This window comes from Triticum aestivum, chromosome 3B (assembly GCF_018294505.1).
Source record: "Triticum aestivum cultivar Chinese Spring chromosome 3B, IWGSC CS RefSeq v2.1, whole genome shotgun sequence".
In the NCBI taxonomy this organism is placed as follows: Eukaryota; Viridiplantae; Streptophyta; class Magnoliopsida; order Poales; family Poaceae; genus Triticum; species Triticum aestivum.
Genome location: NC_057801.1, coordinates 461,626,546 through 461,643,026, shown reverse-complemented (window position 1 = coordinate 461,643,026; position 16,481 = coordinate 461,626,546). Strand labels below are relative to the sequence as shown.

Genomic DNA, 16,481 nt, shown 5'->3' with positions numbered 1-16,481 from the left:
CGCCCAAGCCGGCGCGTGGTTCGGCTACTCGCCTCTCCAAGCCAGCTCGCGGAGAAGTGGCTAATTGTTCCATGCAGGCACGAAGGGGAGCATGGCGGCATGGGCACCGTCGACGACGACGCGTCGTACCGCGCCTCCAGTGCATGCAACCGTGCCATCCGTCGTCAACGCGCGTAGCCGCGCCAAGCAGGCAGAGAAAGAAGCTAGTTGCGCGGATGTCGACTAGGTTGCAGCCAGTACGTCCACCGCCATCATCGAGGAGAAGTAGAACACGGGAGGCCGCCGCCGCCTGAGTCCTAGGAAGGCCACCGTCGTTACCTATCTGGTTCTTCTTTATCTCGGACCATCCTGGGCACCCGTCAGAACTCCACGGAAGCACCCTTCTCCTCCGGCTGAATCATCCTCTTTGCCACTACGATGAGCGGCGTAGCCGGATATAGGGAAGATACGGGGAAAGAATATGCTTCCGGGACTCCCGGCAGTCCGGTTAGCGGGCTGCCGGACATGGGAAAGACAAACGGATCGGTTGCGGCTGGCCATGGGCTAGTGTAGTGTATCCGTGTGGTGGAAGTGGGGGTCCGTGCGACCGTACGTGCACATAGTTTTACCTTTTTACTTGAAAATATGTCCAAAATGTAACCGTTTTCATCCGATTTGTATGAACTACGTCATGATATGAAATCCGGGCTTGTTTGCATGAATTTCATTCGGTTTGTTGAAAATGAATTTGAAATGTATGCGGCTACAATTGAACGGTGGCCTTCCACATCAGTGTATGCGGAGTGGTCCTCTGTGGGAGGAAATTTACAGGTCGTTAGAGATGCCCCGCTCAGTTGCTCACAAATCTTCTTGGTGCAGCCCATGCTTTCACCTCACCAGAGCCCAACAACCATGCATTGGCACTGCAAGCAGCAGCACAACGCAAATAAGCGCACGGGGTGGTTGGAAAGCTTGGGACAGACAGTACGTGACCTCCAGCTCGGCTTCCACCGTGCTTCCCTCCGGCAGCATAACGCCGTGCTCCTGCAGCTGCGACCTGAAAGAGACGGAAGACCGATCAGAGATCTGCAGCCGACGACGCGGAGGTAGCAGTAGCACACTGTCATATCCCTCTTGCCTCCCACCGTCTTCCTCCGTGCTTCCCACCGGTACGCACAAGTCAAGCCACACCACCACCCGCTAGCTTCTCAGCATTGCAGCAGAGCAACCGAGGCTCCCTCCCGCTGCTTAAATAGGCCACTCGTCAATCCTACGCCAGTCCATTCGATTCGCGCGCGTGATCCAAGAAGAACACAAGCCAACGGGCACACGCACAGATACGGCGGACGGTGAAGCATAAGGTCAGCACACCTGGCCAGGGAGGCCTTGCTAGCTTTTGCTCTCCACCTAGCTTCTTCTGCCCGCTTGGCTCTTCTCCCTGGTCCTGGAACGCGCGCGGCTGGATCGGAAGGATGGCGGCAGCTCGGGAGGCGTCGAGGGCAGCTTCCCCCGTCGCTGCGGCCGCCGGAGTTCTCCTGGTCCTCGCCGTCCTCCTCACAGGTGAGTTCCTTCCGCCATTCTGCGTGCCAAATCATGTAGTATAATCTTAGCTCTAGAGAGCTCCTGCGCGTCGTGCCAACTGCTGAAATAGCGCCTCCGTGCTCTGTTCTTGTCAAATGTATCGTCGGCCATCTTTTGCTCGATCCTTCTGAGTTGCGCGTCCATTTTATATCTAGGTGAGCTCTAACTGGTCGTGATTGTGTTAGGCATTAGGCAATCTAGAGCTCTAACTGCGAGCGACCCATTTCGTTCCTGGCTTCGTCATTGCTGATTGCGCGATTTTGCCTATATTTTTCTCCCCGTGTTCGAGGTTTCTTTTCAAATTTGCAGGAAATAAACTGGCCGGGTTACCGTTTTGCAAGTCGTCACCGCCGACTTGTGATCAGTGGCGCCACTTGCTGCTACGTACTTATACTTCAGTAGTGGTTGCATTTGCTGGAATTGTCATTGATTATTTGGTAGGTGCATCTGCTGAGATTAGTCATATCTAGGTGTTGGTGGTTTTGGCTACTACCCAGCTGAGCTGAGGCGACATGGCGGCCCTATCTTGGCGCTCCATGCCGCAAGTAATGCACCGCCCACTGTGGCTGCGGCGACAAAAAGTGTCAACTTTAAATGATACGCTGAGATTTGTTATTCGACAAAAAACAAAACGCATCAGCTTTGGCTCATTCTTTACAAGCATATAGGAGTATGATATATTACCCCGCGTTGGCATTTCCATTGTTTTCTCTCCCAATTTCGCGCATCTGATTTGGTCCTGAGCTGTGCTTGCTTTCTCCACAAAGTTTCTCCGAAAGGCTGCCTTTTATCATTTCTTATTCCGCAGTCTGCAGCTAATTAAATCTAGTATGCTCGCAACTTGGGCGATAGTTGAAAGTAAAGGGTTCACCACTTCACCAGTAATGCACGTGGAATTTTGGAATAATTGGATTTTAATATGGTGGTATTAGTTATTGGTAGGGTTCAGCCACACCACTTGACCATGTGGTCCAGTGAAATCTTGCTTCCATTGGATCACGCACCCTCTCGATCTCCATCTGAATATAACTGTATGTTTGTATTATATTACTACCTATAGATTCTTTTCTTCCGATCGCCTTGCACTGATGGCATACGGTATGAGTTCGTGCTGGCTACACAAGCACGCTTGGTAACTGACAGTGACACACTGATAAATCGCTATGTTTTTATGGCAATTATGAAAAATGATGAATCAAATGAATGGATTTCACATTAACAGCGGCGATAGTACCGATCACCGTGTAGAAATGACTGATGGATGACACGGACCAACGATTAATTTTGCAGAGCATGTGATTGTGGCGAATGCCCTGTCCATCGGCGTCAACTACGGGCAGATCGCCAACAACCTCCCTGCGCCGGGGCGGGTGTCGACGCTGCTCCGGTCGATCAAGATCAGCAAGGTGAAGCTCTACGACGCCGACCCGCACGTCCTGCGCGCGTTCCTCGGCACGGGCGTCGAGTTCGTGATCGGCATCGGCAACGAGCACGTCCCGGCAATGGTCAGCTCCACGGTGGCGCAGGCGTGGCTCCAGCAGCACGTGGTGCCGCACCTCCACGCCGGGGCGCGCATCACCTGCATTACCGTGGGCAACGAGGCGTTCAAGGGCAACGACACCGTCCTGCAGGCCAGCCTCCTGCCCGCCATGCACTCCGTGCACCAGGCGCTCGGGGCGCTCGGCCTGCAGGGCCGCGTGAACGTCACCACCGCGCATTCGCTGGACATCATGGGCGTCTCCTACCCGCCCTCCGCCGGCACGTTCGCTCCGGGCGCCGTGTCGCACCTGCAGCCGTTCCTCAAGTTCCTGTCGGCGACGAGGGCCCCGTTCCTCATCAACTGCTACCCGTTCTTCGCCTACAAGGACGACCCGGCGCGCGTGCCGCTGGACTACGTGCTCTTCCAGCCCAACGCCGGCGTCACCGACCCCAACACGGGGCTCAACTACGACAACATGCTGTACGCGCAGGTGGACGCCGTCTACTCGGCCATCAAGGCGCTGGGGCACACGGACGTGGACGTCAAGGTCTCCGAGACCGGGTGGCCGTCCCGGGGCGACCCCGACGAGATCGGCGCCACGCCGCAGCACGCCGGGACGTACATCGGGAACCTGCTGAGGAGGATAGAGATGAAGCAGGGTACGCCGCTGCGGCCGGCGGTGCCCATCGACGTCTACGTGTTCGCGCTCTTCAACGAGAACCTCAAGCCCGGCCCGGCGTCGGAGCGCAACTACGGGCTGTTCTACCCCGACGGCACGCCGGTCTACAACGTCGGCCTCCGCGGCTACCTGCCGCCCATGGCGGATTCACACGGAGCACGGCAGGTACGGCTTCTTGATTCGCTTGCTCGATCAGCGCATGCATATGCATTTACATAGACCGTGACTAACCAGCACCTGGGTTGTGTTTACACAGGCGGTTCATGCGATCCTACTCATCGCCATCGCGACGGTCGGTTTTGCATTGTCATGACAGTATCCATCAACTACTGAGTTATTGACGGTGAAGGGTGAAGGGTGATGGCTGTGATTGAACAGAGCTGAGCCAAAGTGCATCAACTCCTTGAAAGAAGACAGTTGATGATCATTCTCTTGGGTTATGCGTAAAAAAAATCCCCCTCTTTTTTCTTTTTTGAGGGTAAATCCCCCTCCTTTTGAGGTATAGAACTGATGTATTTTGGCAATGCCATTCATTGCCATCAGGATGTGCTCTGGTGGCCTTCAGAATTTGCAACTTGCTTCTTATTCACTTTAGATTAGCTCTAACCGAAGCTTGGAAGTCATTTGTCTCCTCCATTAACTAAGAAAAATGTGACATGTTTTTGTCCTGCGAATGGAGAAACAATAGTGCAGACATGATTTTCTTGAAACTATAAGATTTGTCTCCTCCATCAGTTAAGAAAAATGTAACAAGGTTTTGACGATAAGGAACAACAACAAAACAAGAGAGAAGTCCATATTACAACCCCCGGCCTCTAAAATCGCATAAGATTCAACTTTGGACTAACAAAACCGGCTACGACTCACCCTTCTCTCCCCTGACCCTGGCTTTGACCCGTTGACCGTTGAGTCAACAGCCATGTCAGCGTTTAGGCAGTCCAGGCAGAAAACGAAATTCAATGCTATTCCTGATTTTGTTAAGTAAAAATGTCTGAAACTTTCCCAGAATTATCAATATATTTTTATATTCAACAGAATGTTCCAAAAAATTATTGATATTTTCATATTTGGGACAAAATTTGGGGCTGAAAATGTAATTGCATGTATAAATATGTTTGGTAGAAAACTCTGAAAGTTTCCTAGAATGATCAGCATACTATTGTTGTTCTAAGGAATTATTTCAATCTTTTTATGTTTACTTTTATTTTTTGGGCAAAATTTGACCAAGACAAAATGTAAGTTCAAGTTAATTTTAAACCTCTGGGCAAAACAAATGAAGCTTTCTTAGAATGATCGGTATAAAAAAATCTATTTGTATAATTATCTAAAGAATTATGGATACTTTATTTTCTGCCCAAAATTTGACACCCAATGGGGCTGAAAATGTAATTTCAAATTAATTTTAAATCTGTTTGGCAAAAAACACTGAAGTGCCTGCTGACTGGATGTTTAATGGGTCAAAATCAGGCCTACTCAGCGAAAACCAGGTTCAGTGGAGAGAATGGTTGATCCTGGCCAATTTGGATAGTTCAGGGTTGAATCTTAGCCGGTTTTAGAGTTCGGGGTTGAACCTTAGACAAATCGAAGTGTTTAAGATTGTAATATGGACTTCTCTCAAAAAATAAAGGGAATTGCTCTGCAGCATTGATATACACAAATGTTAGCTCCGGATCCTCAGATCCTAAAAAAACAAATGTTTATCTCCCACGATTGCCCAATGCTTAACCTTCCTCTTAATGTTTGCAACTTGCACAACGAGCAAATAATACAATTAGGGCACCTACACTTCTTCAAACTGTCGTTGGTGCACATCCTATTGTAAATGACTAACCATCTGAATAACTTGACCTTTGCACGAGGAATTCATGGAGGAAAGCGTGACCCCCAAAAACCACCTCTATATGTTTGGATCATATGATCCATACACTTTTAGACTTCCAATGCAGACACAAATTTTGTGCTGGATCGGTTTGGACGTCTAAAATCCGCCTAGTCCGGCCCCAAATCAAGGGGAGCTCTAGGGGGGTCTAAACGTCCGTGAAGTCAGACTCCAACATCCTGGTCCGAACCAAAAATCCACCCGGCTCATTGCTCAGCCTACCCGCTTTGATGCCCGGCGGGCGTGGTGCCCGACAAGCCTACCATCCTAGCCTTCAACCTGCTTTTTCTTCTCGTTCTTTTCGTGTTGCAGCGGGACATCGATCATCGAGGCCCTGGTGTCGGTTAGGCCGGCCTACGGCAGCCCAAAGCCGCAGCTAAGCGCGCCCTGATGGAGTCCCTCCAAGCCGTGTGAGGTTTCTGGTTTTCCAGAGACATCGTCGGCGTACCGCGCTTGACGACAGGGACATACGGGTGACAAGTTTGTATGCCAGCACATCCATGCATGCATCCGAGTTCTTCCTTCCTCCTTGCAGACCCCACAGCACCACCCTCATTTCTTATCTCTCCTCCGAGCCACTCATCTGCCTAGATCTGGCGGCAACATAAATAAACAAACGAAGTCGTGTACATATATATAGACCGGAGTCGTCAGTAGTCACCTCTTGGTAGAAACATATATGCGTCAGCTAGTATTTGGTCTTTTAAGCAAAACTCCGATACAAAATATATTTAATTAAGCTGTTTTCTTTCTAGAGCAAACAATGTACATCGGATCTGTTTGTCCTGGATTGGGAGATATATCAACAGCCTGCAGAAACAGAAAAGGATCTGCATCAAGGGGCTTGATTTGAACACATAAAGGCGGAGATTGTTACAACCATGTACCTAGTACTAGTATGTACAGGTACATGCAAATGCAAAATTTAGGAGGCCATTGAACCGTTGCTACGAACACCATGTCGTGGCGTAATTATTAGACAGATGGCATACCTCAGGGGGCTCAAACCCTCCAGCATAATGGAAGTATGCACCAACTATCCAAGCATGGTCAGCATCACCAGTTGATGTCCAAATGGATATAGCTTTTGTCCAAAAGCAGCGATTTGAAAAGCTATTTCCAGAGTTAAATCGTGTTTAGAACTAATTACAGAAACAAAAACTGATATTCAAAAAAATGTTCTTACAAAATGGACATGCTAGTTCTTACCTCATGATAGCTAACCCAGATGGTTTAAGTATTCGTCTCATCTCCTTAAAAACATCCGTTGGTTTTGTCAAGTAGTCTACACTAACCTAGAAGAAAAAAAGGAAATTTAATATCATGCCGTAAATGCAACTAGAGATAGAGGCCTAGAAGTACAATTAGTAATATGTGGTATGGCCTACAAAAGATGGACCCTATTGTTCAGCCGGACTGAATTCATCATAAGAACACCATACCACGTTGGTTATAACATCAAAGGTGTTATCGTCGAAAGGAAGCTTCGGGTTCAGATTGAGGTCTTGCACAACATACTCTGTCAAAACCTATTATCATCAGCAAAGATTTAGGTTTGGTGTATCAGCCGAAAAGAAATAGCAAGTGGCAAGACGTGTTAATAGTACAAAGAGCCATTTCTAGCAGAGTACATGTACAATATCATGTTTAGAATTACTTGCCATGGCCCCAATGGAGAGCCCTCAACGAGACTCAATAGTTAATGAATACATATATTCCAAAACACACATTTCACAACCGTAAACCAAAGTTGTATTTGAAAGAAATGAAGTTACTATATCGTATCGAGTTACTATACTTCAGTTATAGAAAGAGCCTGGGGTGCCCACAGCTCAAGGTGGCATGGGCGAGGGTGGCCAGCGGGCTGTGGAGGAAGAGCTGCTTGCCCCCTTTCGTGAAAGTCTGCGGGAGCTGAGCGAGGATCAGCCGGAGCAGCTCTCTGTCCCGCCGATGGGAGGAAAAGAGGGAGGAAAGCCTGAAGAGGAAGGGGGGACGACGCCAGGCGACGCGGTGAGCGACGTGCATGGATGTTCCCATGCAAGAGCGGAGAGTGGCGCAGAGGCGCCCATCTGTTTACCAGAGCCTTGGCTCAGTGGTTGGGTATGTGGTTGTGCAACCCAACGACCCGAGTTCAATTCCCAGAATTGACAGGTGATGCACAGGGGTTTTCCCCTGTTTATTGAGGATCAAGCTTGATATGTGGTTCCACCACTCAGCAAGAAATATCTTGATACTCATTTAAAAAATTCTGAGGACCATGTTTATCTTGGTACTCATACTAAAATGGCCGTATGCATCCTTAGTTGGTGCAGAGGCCGGGAAGTGAAAATCTCCCCATTTTCAGGCATCTACTTGGCTCAGTGGTTGGGTATGTGGTTGTGCAACCCAACGACCCGAGTTCAATTCCCAGAATTGACAGGTGATGCACAGGGGTTTCCCCCCGTTTATTGAGGATCAAGCTTGATGTGTGGTGGAACTACTCAGCAAGAAATATCTTGATACTCATTTAAAAAATTCTGAGGACCATGTTTATCTTGGTACTCATACTAAAATGGCCGTATGCATCCTTAGTTGGTGCAGAGGCCGGGAAGTGAAAATCTCCCCATTTAAAGACGGGGAAAAGAAAACGCCCCCGCGTCGCTCCCGTGCGAGCGACACGGGCGGACTCTGCAGCCCTAGCCGCCGCCACCAGTATCCCAGCCACCCCTCTCCGCCGCCGCCGGAGGACGCCGCAAGGCGAAGCCTCGCGGCCGACGGCGGCGGCGGGGGACCTTGCTCGTGGCGCTGGGGGGCACTCGGCACGGCGGGTCGTCTCCCGGTTATCTGCGCGTTGCCATGGCGCTGGTGTCCGGATCCGCCCGATCTGATGCATCCGGCTCTGGCTGCCATGGTCTTCGCTGGTGAGGGCCTGGATCTGAGGCGGCGGCCTCGCTGGTGCGGACGGCGCTCCTTCGGCGGTGGGGAGTGCTCGTCGGTGAGGTAGGCCGGATCCCCTCGGCTGCGCGGGCAGCGAGGTTCCGGTGGGCGCTGGTCATGGTGCGGGGAGGCCCCGGGCTCCCCTCGTCAGATCGGAGGCGATCTGGTCCGCTCGTGATGCATGACCTCCGGCCGGCCTGGATCTCCGGCGTGCACGCGCCTGCTGATGTTGTTGCTGGTTCGGAGGTGGCGGCAGGGTGCTTGGCCGGGGGAAACCCTTGGCCGCCGGTGGCGGTCACGGCATCGATGGCGTCCCGGACGCCATTCCCTCCTTGGTGGCGGCGCCGAGGCTAAACCTCCCCTGACTCCCCCCTTCCCCTGCGCCCGGGTGAAAACCCTAGCCCCGGTGGCTAAGCGGCGGCGGTGCCACAGCATTGTCACCTTCTTGAAGGCGCCGATTTGGGCATGGGGATGCTGGGTGTGCATGGCGAGCTTGTCTGGTTCCTGGTGGCGGCCCGTCTGATCTACCGTGTCGCAGCTCCGGGCAGTGTCTCGTGGCTGCGGTGCTTCTTTTCCGGCCGTGTCTCCGATGGGGACCTCGCCCTTCCTCACCTTGTACATGCCGTGGTAGAGCGGTACTTCATCTCACTCATTGATGGCGGCGAAGATCGGCGGCATGGCGCTGTGGAGGCTTGTCGCCCGATGCTCGGAGATGGACTCGCATAGGTGGAGGTAGCTGTCTGGCGTCATGGTGACGTCGATGGCGGAGTGGCCTACACAAGGTAGAAGACTCAATATATTCTGAAGATGGACCTGTGGAAGATGGCTGCGACGACACAAGAGAGTGTCTGACCGGATCGTGCCCCAGACCCGGTATGTGGCTCGGCTGGGGCTTCCGGCTTTTGATGTTAGGTTTAGGTGAGTGGTTTGGGTAGTGGCCCAACTAGCATCCCTTCATCATATGGGTAAGAGTAGCGGCATATGTTGCCGAGATGGTGGATTCAGGAATATTGTCTGTAATACTTTGTAAGGTCCTCGAGAATAATTAATAAAGTGGCCGTATGCATCTCCCAGATGCAGAGGCCGGGGGTCATCCTCCTTTTCTAAAAAAAAAGAGGAGCCCATCTCGGTGGGGCCAGATGGAAAGGAGGAGGTTGATGATCGCTTCATGATTGAGGAGGCGGCTGGAGGTGGGGAAGGCTGCGTGGAGCGAGAGGGCCTTTTTGGGCCGCTCTCGCCTCGAGAGGCACCGCCTGGGGGCCTTCTGCTCCTGGGCCGCCAGCTGGAGTCCGAAAGATCCAGGTCACAAGATGGCACGGAGCCCATTTCAGAGTCGGCCGCTGATGGGATTGAGGGTGGGCCGGACGAGGCTGAGGATGAAAACGCGGCGCCGCCTGATCCGCTAACGAGCTTCCTCATCTCCTGCTCCGCTCCCCCACCCACAGCTCTGCTTCCCACGCCGGCGGGCGGCGGCCGCCGCAAAGAAGGCCAGGCGGATCCGCTCTCCAGAAGAAGCAGTGGTAGGCTAGCTGCCAAGCCTACCGCGGGCTGGTCCACCATGGACAAAGTGAAGATGGTTCTGCTCAAGAAAAGTGGCATCTGGGAGGAGGGTTCGCCGCAGGTGGCTGCATCCGCGGCCGATCTGCAGAGGTACAGGGAGCTGTACAAGGAGCCGCTGCCAGGTGGCTTCATTGCGGCGATCGAATCCCTAGTTGAGGCCGCTGGGAAGAGCAAAGGCAAGGAAACTTGCGGGGCAGGTCAAGCGATCTGTGTCTGACCCGCATGGGGTGTTCGACTGTGTGGGTTTGCTTTCGATCCATGTTAGCGTATGTTGCTGTTCTTTGTCGTAGGCGCGATAGCGCCACAAGGGAGGTTCCTGTCTCCCAAGTCCGTGGTGTGGAGTCGGGCTTCGTGTTGCCCATCACTAAATGTATGTCTGCTAGCTTCAGAGCTGAGTGTGTTTTGGTTTCTTTATGGATTTCGCCGTCTTGAACTGGAATGTGCGGGGATTGAATAACCCTGCGAAGAGACGGGCGGTGCAGCTGTTTGTTGCTGAGCAAAATTGCAAGATTGTCTGCCTGCAAGAAACAAAAGTTGGTGACATGACTAGAGGTCTGGTGCTTGAAGCCTTGGGGCCGCGTTTCGCTGATAATTTCATCTCTCTGCCAGCTAATGGATCCAGAGGAGGGATTCTAATTGCTGGCTGTGACGATCATGAGATCACAGTTGAGCCGCTGGCGGCCGGGCTGCACTCCGTGTCAGGAACTGTGAGGAGCAGGGCCAATGGGATGTGCTGGTCGATAACTGGAGTTTATGGACCTCAATCTGAGGAGGACAAAGTTCAGTTTATTGAGGAGTTAAAGAGGATCAAGCTGCACATGTTACCTCGCTGGATGGTGCTCGGAGATTTCAATATGATCTGCCGAGCGAGAGACAAAAGCAACAACAATATAAACTTGCGGATGATGGGAAGATTCAGGGCTGCGATTGATGACCTGGAGTTGATTGATTTTCCGCTTCTGGGGAGAAGTTTCACTTGGTCTAACGAGCGCGAAAATGTCACGCTCACCAAGATTGATCGGATCATGGTGACGAGTGACTGGGAGGCCACCTTTCCTCACTTTCAGTTGTCCCCTGCTTCGACTAGTGTTTCTGACCATTGCCCGCTGGTTTTGAAAAGGATGGAGATAACCAGATCCAAAGCCTTTCGCTTTGAAAATCATTGGCTGAAGTGTCCGGAATTTTTTGAGATCGTGCAGCGCACATGGGCGAAGGAGGTCAGATCTGGTGATCCCATCCGGGTGCTTCACACAAAGCTCTCTAGAACTGCTAAGGCTCTCAAAGCATGGAATAAGCAGCGGACCCGATGGACTGTCTTCGTATCGGCATTGGCTAATGATGTGATTTTCAGTCTGGACCTGGCTCAAGAGGAGAGGGAGCTCTCGACGGAGGAGAGACAGATGCGGGCGCGACTAAAGGCAAAGCTGTTGGGGCTCGCAGCAGTGGACAGAGCTAGATGGCGCCAAAAATCAAGAATAACTGAAATTAGGGAGGGGGATGCAAGCACGAGGTTTTTCCATCTAAGAGCTTCCGGAAGGCGACGGAAGAATTACATCCCTACGCTCAATGGTGCTGACGGTCCAGTTTCAAAGCACGAGGGCAAGGCCAAGATCATCTTTGACAGGTTCCTGGGGCTTATGGGGACTCCTTTCGTCCGCTCGGTCAGGCTAAACTGGGATTTCCTGGGGCTGCCGTCAAGAGATCTAAGCCACCTTGAGGGAGTTTTTTCTGAGCAGGAGTTGTTGTCTGCGGTCAAAGACACGCACGGTGAGAAGGCGCCTGGGCCAGATGGTTTCACCGGGGCCTTCTTTAAGGAATGCTGGGCAACAATCAAAGTGAACTTGCTGGCTGCTGTTAATTGCGTGCACAGCCTGAGAGGACAGAATTGGAACATCATCAACACAGCCAATATCGTGCTGCTGCCGAAGAGAGAAGGAGCACAAGACGCGAATGATTTCCGGCCTATTAGCCTCATGCATAGCATTCCGAAGCTGGTCAGCAAGATGCTTGCTTCGCGGCTGGCGCCTGAGATAAATCACCTTGTTACCCACAGCCAAAGCGCTTTCATCCGAGGACGATCGATCCAGGATAACTTCCTGTACGTAAGGAATGTGCTCAAAGCTGCTCACAGTGCAAGATCCCCGCTGATGTTCCTCAAGATAGATATCGCCAAGGCATTTGATTCAGACGGTTGGGGCTTTTTGCTTGAGGTTTTGGAGGCGATGGGTTTTGGGCAGCGATGGAGAGACATGATTTCTCTCATTTTGTCGTCCTCATCCTCAAGAGTTTTGCTAAACGGAACACCTGGACCTCCGTTTGCGCATCAATGTGGGCTGCGGCAAGGAGACTCTCTGTCGCCGCTTCTGTTTATCATCGCGATGGAACCGCTCCAACGTTTACTATCCTTGGCCACGGAAAGAGGCATCCTGTCACCGCTCAAACTGCAGATGGCGAGGTTCCGCTCCAGCTTCTACGCGGATGATGCCGCGCTCTTCCTCAACCCCGTGTTGAATGACTTTGTTGCGGTTCAGGCCATTCTCAAGATTTTCGCGGATGCATCAGGCTTAAAAACTAACATACAGAAGTCAGTGGCCTACCCCATCTCCTGCGCCGGCCTTGACTCATGAGGGATGCTTCTTCTATATCAATAAACCGTGGGTGCTAGTGCCCATGGAGTTTCATTTTTTTTTTCTTAATGGCCGCTTTTGGTGGACAGCAAGGGACCCTCCCGTGTCAGTACTTGGGTCTGCCTTTGGGGGTGCGTAAGCCAAAGAGGATTGAGATGCAGCCTCTGATTGATAAGATCGCGGGAAAGTTGGCCCCAAGGAAGGGCCGGCTGCTCAACAGAATGGGAAGGTTGATCTACACCAATTCGGTGGTGACGGCTACTGCGACATTCTTTTTGACAGCGTTTCAGCCGGATAAGTGGCTGATTAAAAAGGTGGACAAGCTTAGAAAGAATTTCCTCTGGGAGGCGGATAACACGTCAATAGGCGGGAAAAGTATGGTAAACTGGAAGCAAGTTTGCTCCCCAAAGAAATATGGAGGATTGGGCATAAAAAACATCGAGTGTTTCAGCCGAGCCCTGAGATTACGCTGGGAATGGTACAGATGGGAGGAGAGAGATAGACCATGGAAAGGGACAGATACGCCATGCGATGGTGTTGACAAGCAGCTCTTCTCCAGTTGCACCACGATTTCTCTGGGAGACGGATCTTTGGCAAGCTTTTGGAGGGACAGGTGGTTGAATGGTGAAGCTCCAATGGTTTTGGCACCTGCGGTGTTCAAACTGGCCCGCTTCAAAAAAGTTTCGGTCAAACAAGGAATGCATAATGCTAAATGGATGCAGGGGCTTAACCGGATAAGCAATGCCGAGGAGCTGCGCCAGTTTGTTCAGCTTTGGAACAAGGTTCAAGGGACAACTTTGTCGACGGAGAAAGACACCATCGTTTGGAACCTCACTGCCAATGGCTCATATTCGGCCTGTTCGGCATATGAGGCTCAATTTTTCTCTAGGATTGAGAGGCCATGGTTGGCCAGGGTGTGGACGAGCAAGATGGAGGGGAAAGTGAGGTTCTACCTATGGCTCTTGCTCCAGAACAGAAACTGGACTGCTGACCGCTTGCAAGCAAGAGGCTGGCCTCACAATGATCTCTGCAAGCTATGTGAACAGGAACCTGAAACTGCGAACCACCTCGCTCTGCACTGCTCTTTTGCCAAAGAGATTTGGTTCCAGTTCCGAGACTCTCACAATGCAATGTTCGCTGTGGCCGACGAGGCGCAGACCGTGGGTGAGTGGTGGGAGAGGCTCTGCTCCGCCAGCGGGTCGAGGGAGCAAATCAGGGTGAATATGACCGTGGCAGCCTACACTGTGTGAAACCTCTGGAAGGAGAGAAATCAACGAGTATTCGAACATAAAGAGCTGACTGCTACTGCTCTAGCTGGGCTCATCAAGGATGACATCAAGTGCTTTGGGGAGGCAACTAGAGGGATTCACTATGTAGGGCTGTAATTTTTTTCTGTCTCCTAATCTTCACGTTGTAATGTGGGATGCGACCTCCACACGATGGTCCATCCGTTTCTGTATGTCTTCTCTTCTATAATGCAAAGGCAGAGCTCCTGCTATTCCCGTCAAAAGAAAGAGACTAATTGCCATGTATTCCAAATAATGCCTATCTTAACTTTTACCTTGTTACCACAAGAAAAAGTATTCTTTTTCTGAACAGTCATTTCTTCTGTAGCAACATAGATACATATTTGAATTCTCGCAAGTCATATGACTACTACCTCACAGAACATCAGGAGAATCAGAATGTAGCATAACTCACCAACTGAGTCAACTGTTGCTCAATCAAAATAAAATAAAAATCAAGACCATGTACCTCAATCCATAATGCTGGATTGCTAGTATAAGATTATAACTGAAAAGGAGAATAGCAGACCAAATGTACAAAATCACACTAGTTCAGTAAGGAAGCAATACCGGGTTCTTTTTCAGCTCGTCTTCATTCATACCCATCCCTACGATCTTCTCTTGTTGGTATCCAACCGGATAATGGCTCACCTACATAAGGTGGAAACCAGTAAGCCACCTCACAAGACGACGTTAAGATGAACGTGGATACTTGCGAACTCCAAAATTCCTACCCAGCTACTGCACATGTCCAGGATGGCCACGCCTGGAGTGTTGCTTGGAGGAAGAACTTGGGAGTAGTATTTTGTGAGCGCTCTGATTGCTGGGTCGTCAATGTGCGTGACAAAACGGGGAGCCGAATAGAACACAGTATCTGATGACCTGCCAAGTAACAAGAACGAACCATACATCAGCGGGGTATCAGGTCATACAAATAGATACAAGAATTATAAGCCACTGGCTACCCCGAATCCTGAAAATTTTGCACGCGCACTGCGTGGTGAGTGTGCTCCGAGCTACTTACTCGTCGAAGCGGCTGAAGTCGTCGGGCTTGAAAGGGAACTCGTCCGGCCATTCCACATTCTTCAAAATCTGCAAAGCACGACGGACAATTCGCACAGCTCAAAGACATGCCGGTGCCACGCCGCGCGCACGGCGCACTAGGACTCTAGGAGGAAGCAGAGAAAGTGTTACGCATACGAACCTGTTCGACAGGGGAAACCCCCTGCCTTGGCCGCGCCGCGGCCACGAACGAGCGGGACGGGGTACCACCGGAGGCCATGCGGGCGAGCTGGTCGACGAAAGCGGCGCCGAGGCCGAGGAAGACGCGCCGCGCTGCCTGCGGTGGCACCGGAGCGCGGCGGGCACGTGGGACAGCGGCGGCGCGTGCGCGAAGAGTCCTAGCGCGGGACCTTCTCAGAGCGACGAGGAGGAGGTCGGGGCGTGGCGCGAGGGTGGCCATGGACGTGGAGACGGGCAGACGGCGGCGGTTAGGAGGGGGCCGCAACCCGGTGCCGCCATGTACTCTGTGTTTATGCTGCTGGTGCGCCCAAGAGAGGCGTCGTGGCGCCACGCGCGTCGCAGAGATGTCTCTGCCCGTGGAATGGATTGGGGGTTGGTTTGGCTCGTTCGTTGGCTGCTGTGGACGCCTGTCGTGTGGGTCTGTCACTCTGTCAGCTCCCCTGCGATTACGGGGCTGTTTGGTTCTCAGCCACGGTTTGCCAAGCCAAAATTTGGCAGCCACAGTTTGCCAAGCATGTGTTCGGTTTTTGCCATACTTTGACTTGCCACATTTTATTGTCCCTATGGCCTATTTATCAAAGAGACAATTTTTTTGCTAACTTTTGCCAAAGTTTGGCGTCCAATTTCTTAGCCACACTTGTGTGGCTTGCCATACTTGTGTGGCTAGCCACACTTTGGCTTGGTCACACTAGCCTCCAACCAAACAGACCTTACGTCTTCTAGTCTGATCCGGAGTTTTCTCTAAAAAAAAATCTGAATTTTTTGTGTGAAGCATTGACAAAATGTTTGCTGGCTTGCAAAATTTCATCACCAGATGACATTCATGGAAAACGTGAAAAAAAATTGATGCTCCAAAATGTTATTTTCAAATGCATTTTCAAGCATCGATATTGTTTTTTTACATTTTCCACTATATATCATTTCATGATGAAATTTTGGCTATCAAAACATTTGGCAATGTCTCACATAGAAAAAACAGAATTTTTGACTTTTTTTAAAACTTATTTTATTTACTGTTCACTCGAGCTCACGTGGGCTCGGGATTAGAACAACACTTTTGGCTGTAAATGTGTGATTTCAGCTCGACTCTCTCTTAAGGCGACACAACAATTATTTAGTCAGTCAGTCGCACGCTAATAGAAGTAAGGCTTCCATCACAACACCTCTACTACATACCAGTAGCACTCCTTATGTCACACAAGGGTGTGGATCTTCGAAAGTAGAGAGGAATTGGAGGATTTGGGGAGGAAGA

General features: G+C 51.2%; 2 protein-coding genes across 3 annotated transcripts; one reads left to right on the top strand and one right to left on the bottom strand.

Annotated features, from left to right (window-relative positions):
• Positions 1 to 891: 891 nt before the first annotated feature.
• Positions 892 to 4,415, top strand: LOC123070368 (glucan endo-1,3-beta-glucosidase 14). Its single transcript, XM_044493556.1, has 3 exons — positions 892 to 1,539; positions 2,851 to 3,884; positions 3,976 to 4,415. Exons 1-3 carry the CDS (start codon positions 1,452 to 1,454, stop codon positions 4,030 to 4,032), a joined length of 1,179 nt encoding a protein of 392 aa, XP_044349491.1. The 5' UTR covers positions 892 to 1,451; the 3' UTR covers positions 4,033 to 4,415.
• A 1,792-nt stretch (positions 4,416 to 6,207) lies between these two features.
• LOC123070367 (uncharacterized) lies at positions 6,208 to 15,571 on the bottom strand. Of its 2 annotated transcripts, XM_044493555.1 has the most exons (9): positions 15,384 to 15,570; positions 15,192 to 15,347; positions 15,012 to 15,079; positions 14,722 to 14,869; positions 14,558 to 14,638; positions 7,041 to 7,127; positions 6,808 to 6,893; positions 6,591 to 6,711; positions 6,208 to 6,408 (listed from the first exon to the last, which is right to left on the bottom strand). In XM_044493555.1, the coding sequence occupies exons 1-9, from the start codon at positions 15,447 to 15,449 to the stop codon at positions 6,334 to 6,336; spliced, it is 888 nt and encodes a 295-aa protein (XP_044349490.1). In that variant the 5' UTR covers positions 15,450 to 15,570; the 3' UTR covers positions 6,208 to 6,333. The 2 variants fall into 2 exon arrangements, with proteins under 2 accessions (XP_044349490.1, XP_044349489.1); XM_044493554.1 differs by having other exon boundaries at positions 15,192 to 15,571.
• Positions 15,572 to 16,481: the final 910 nt, after the last annotated feature.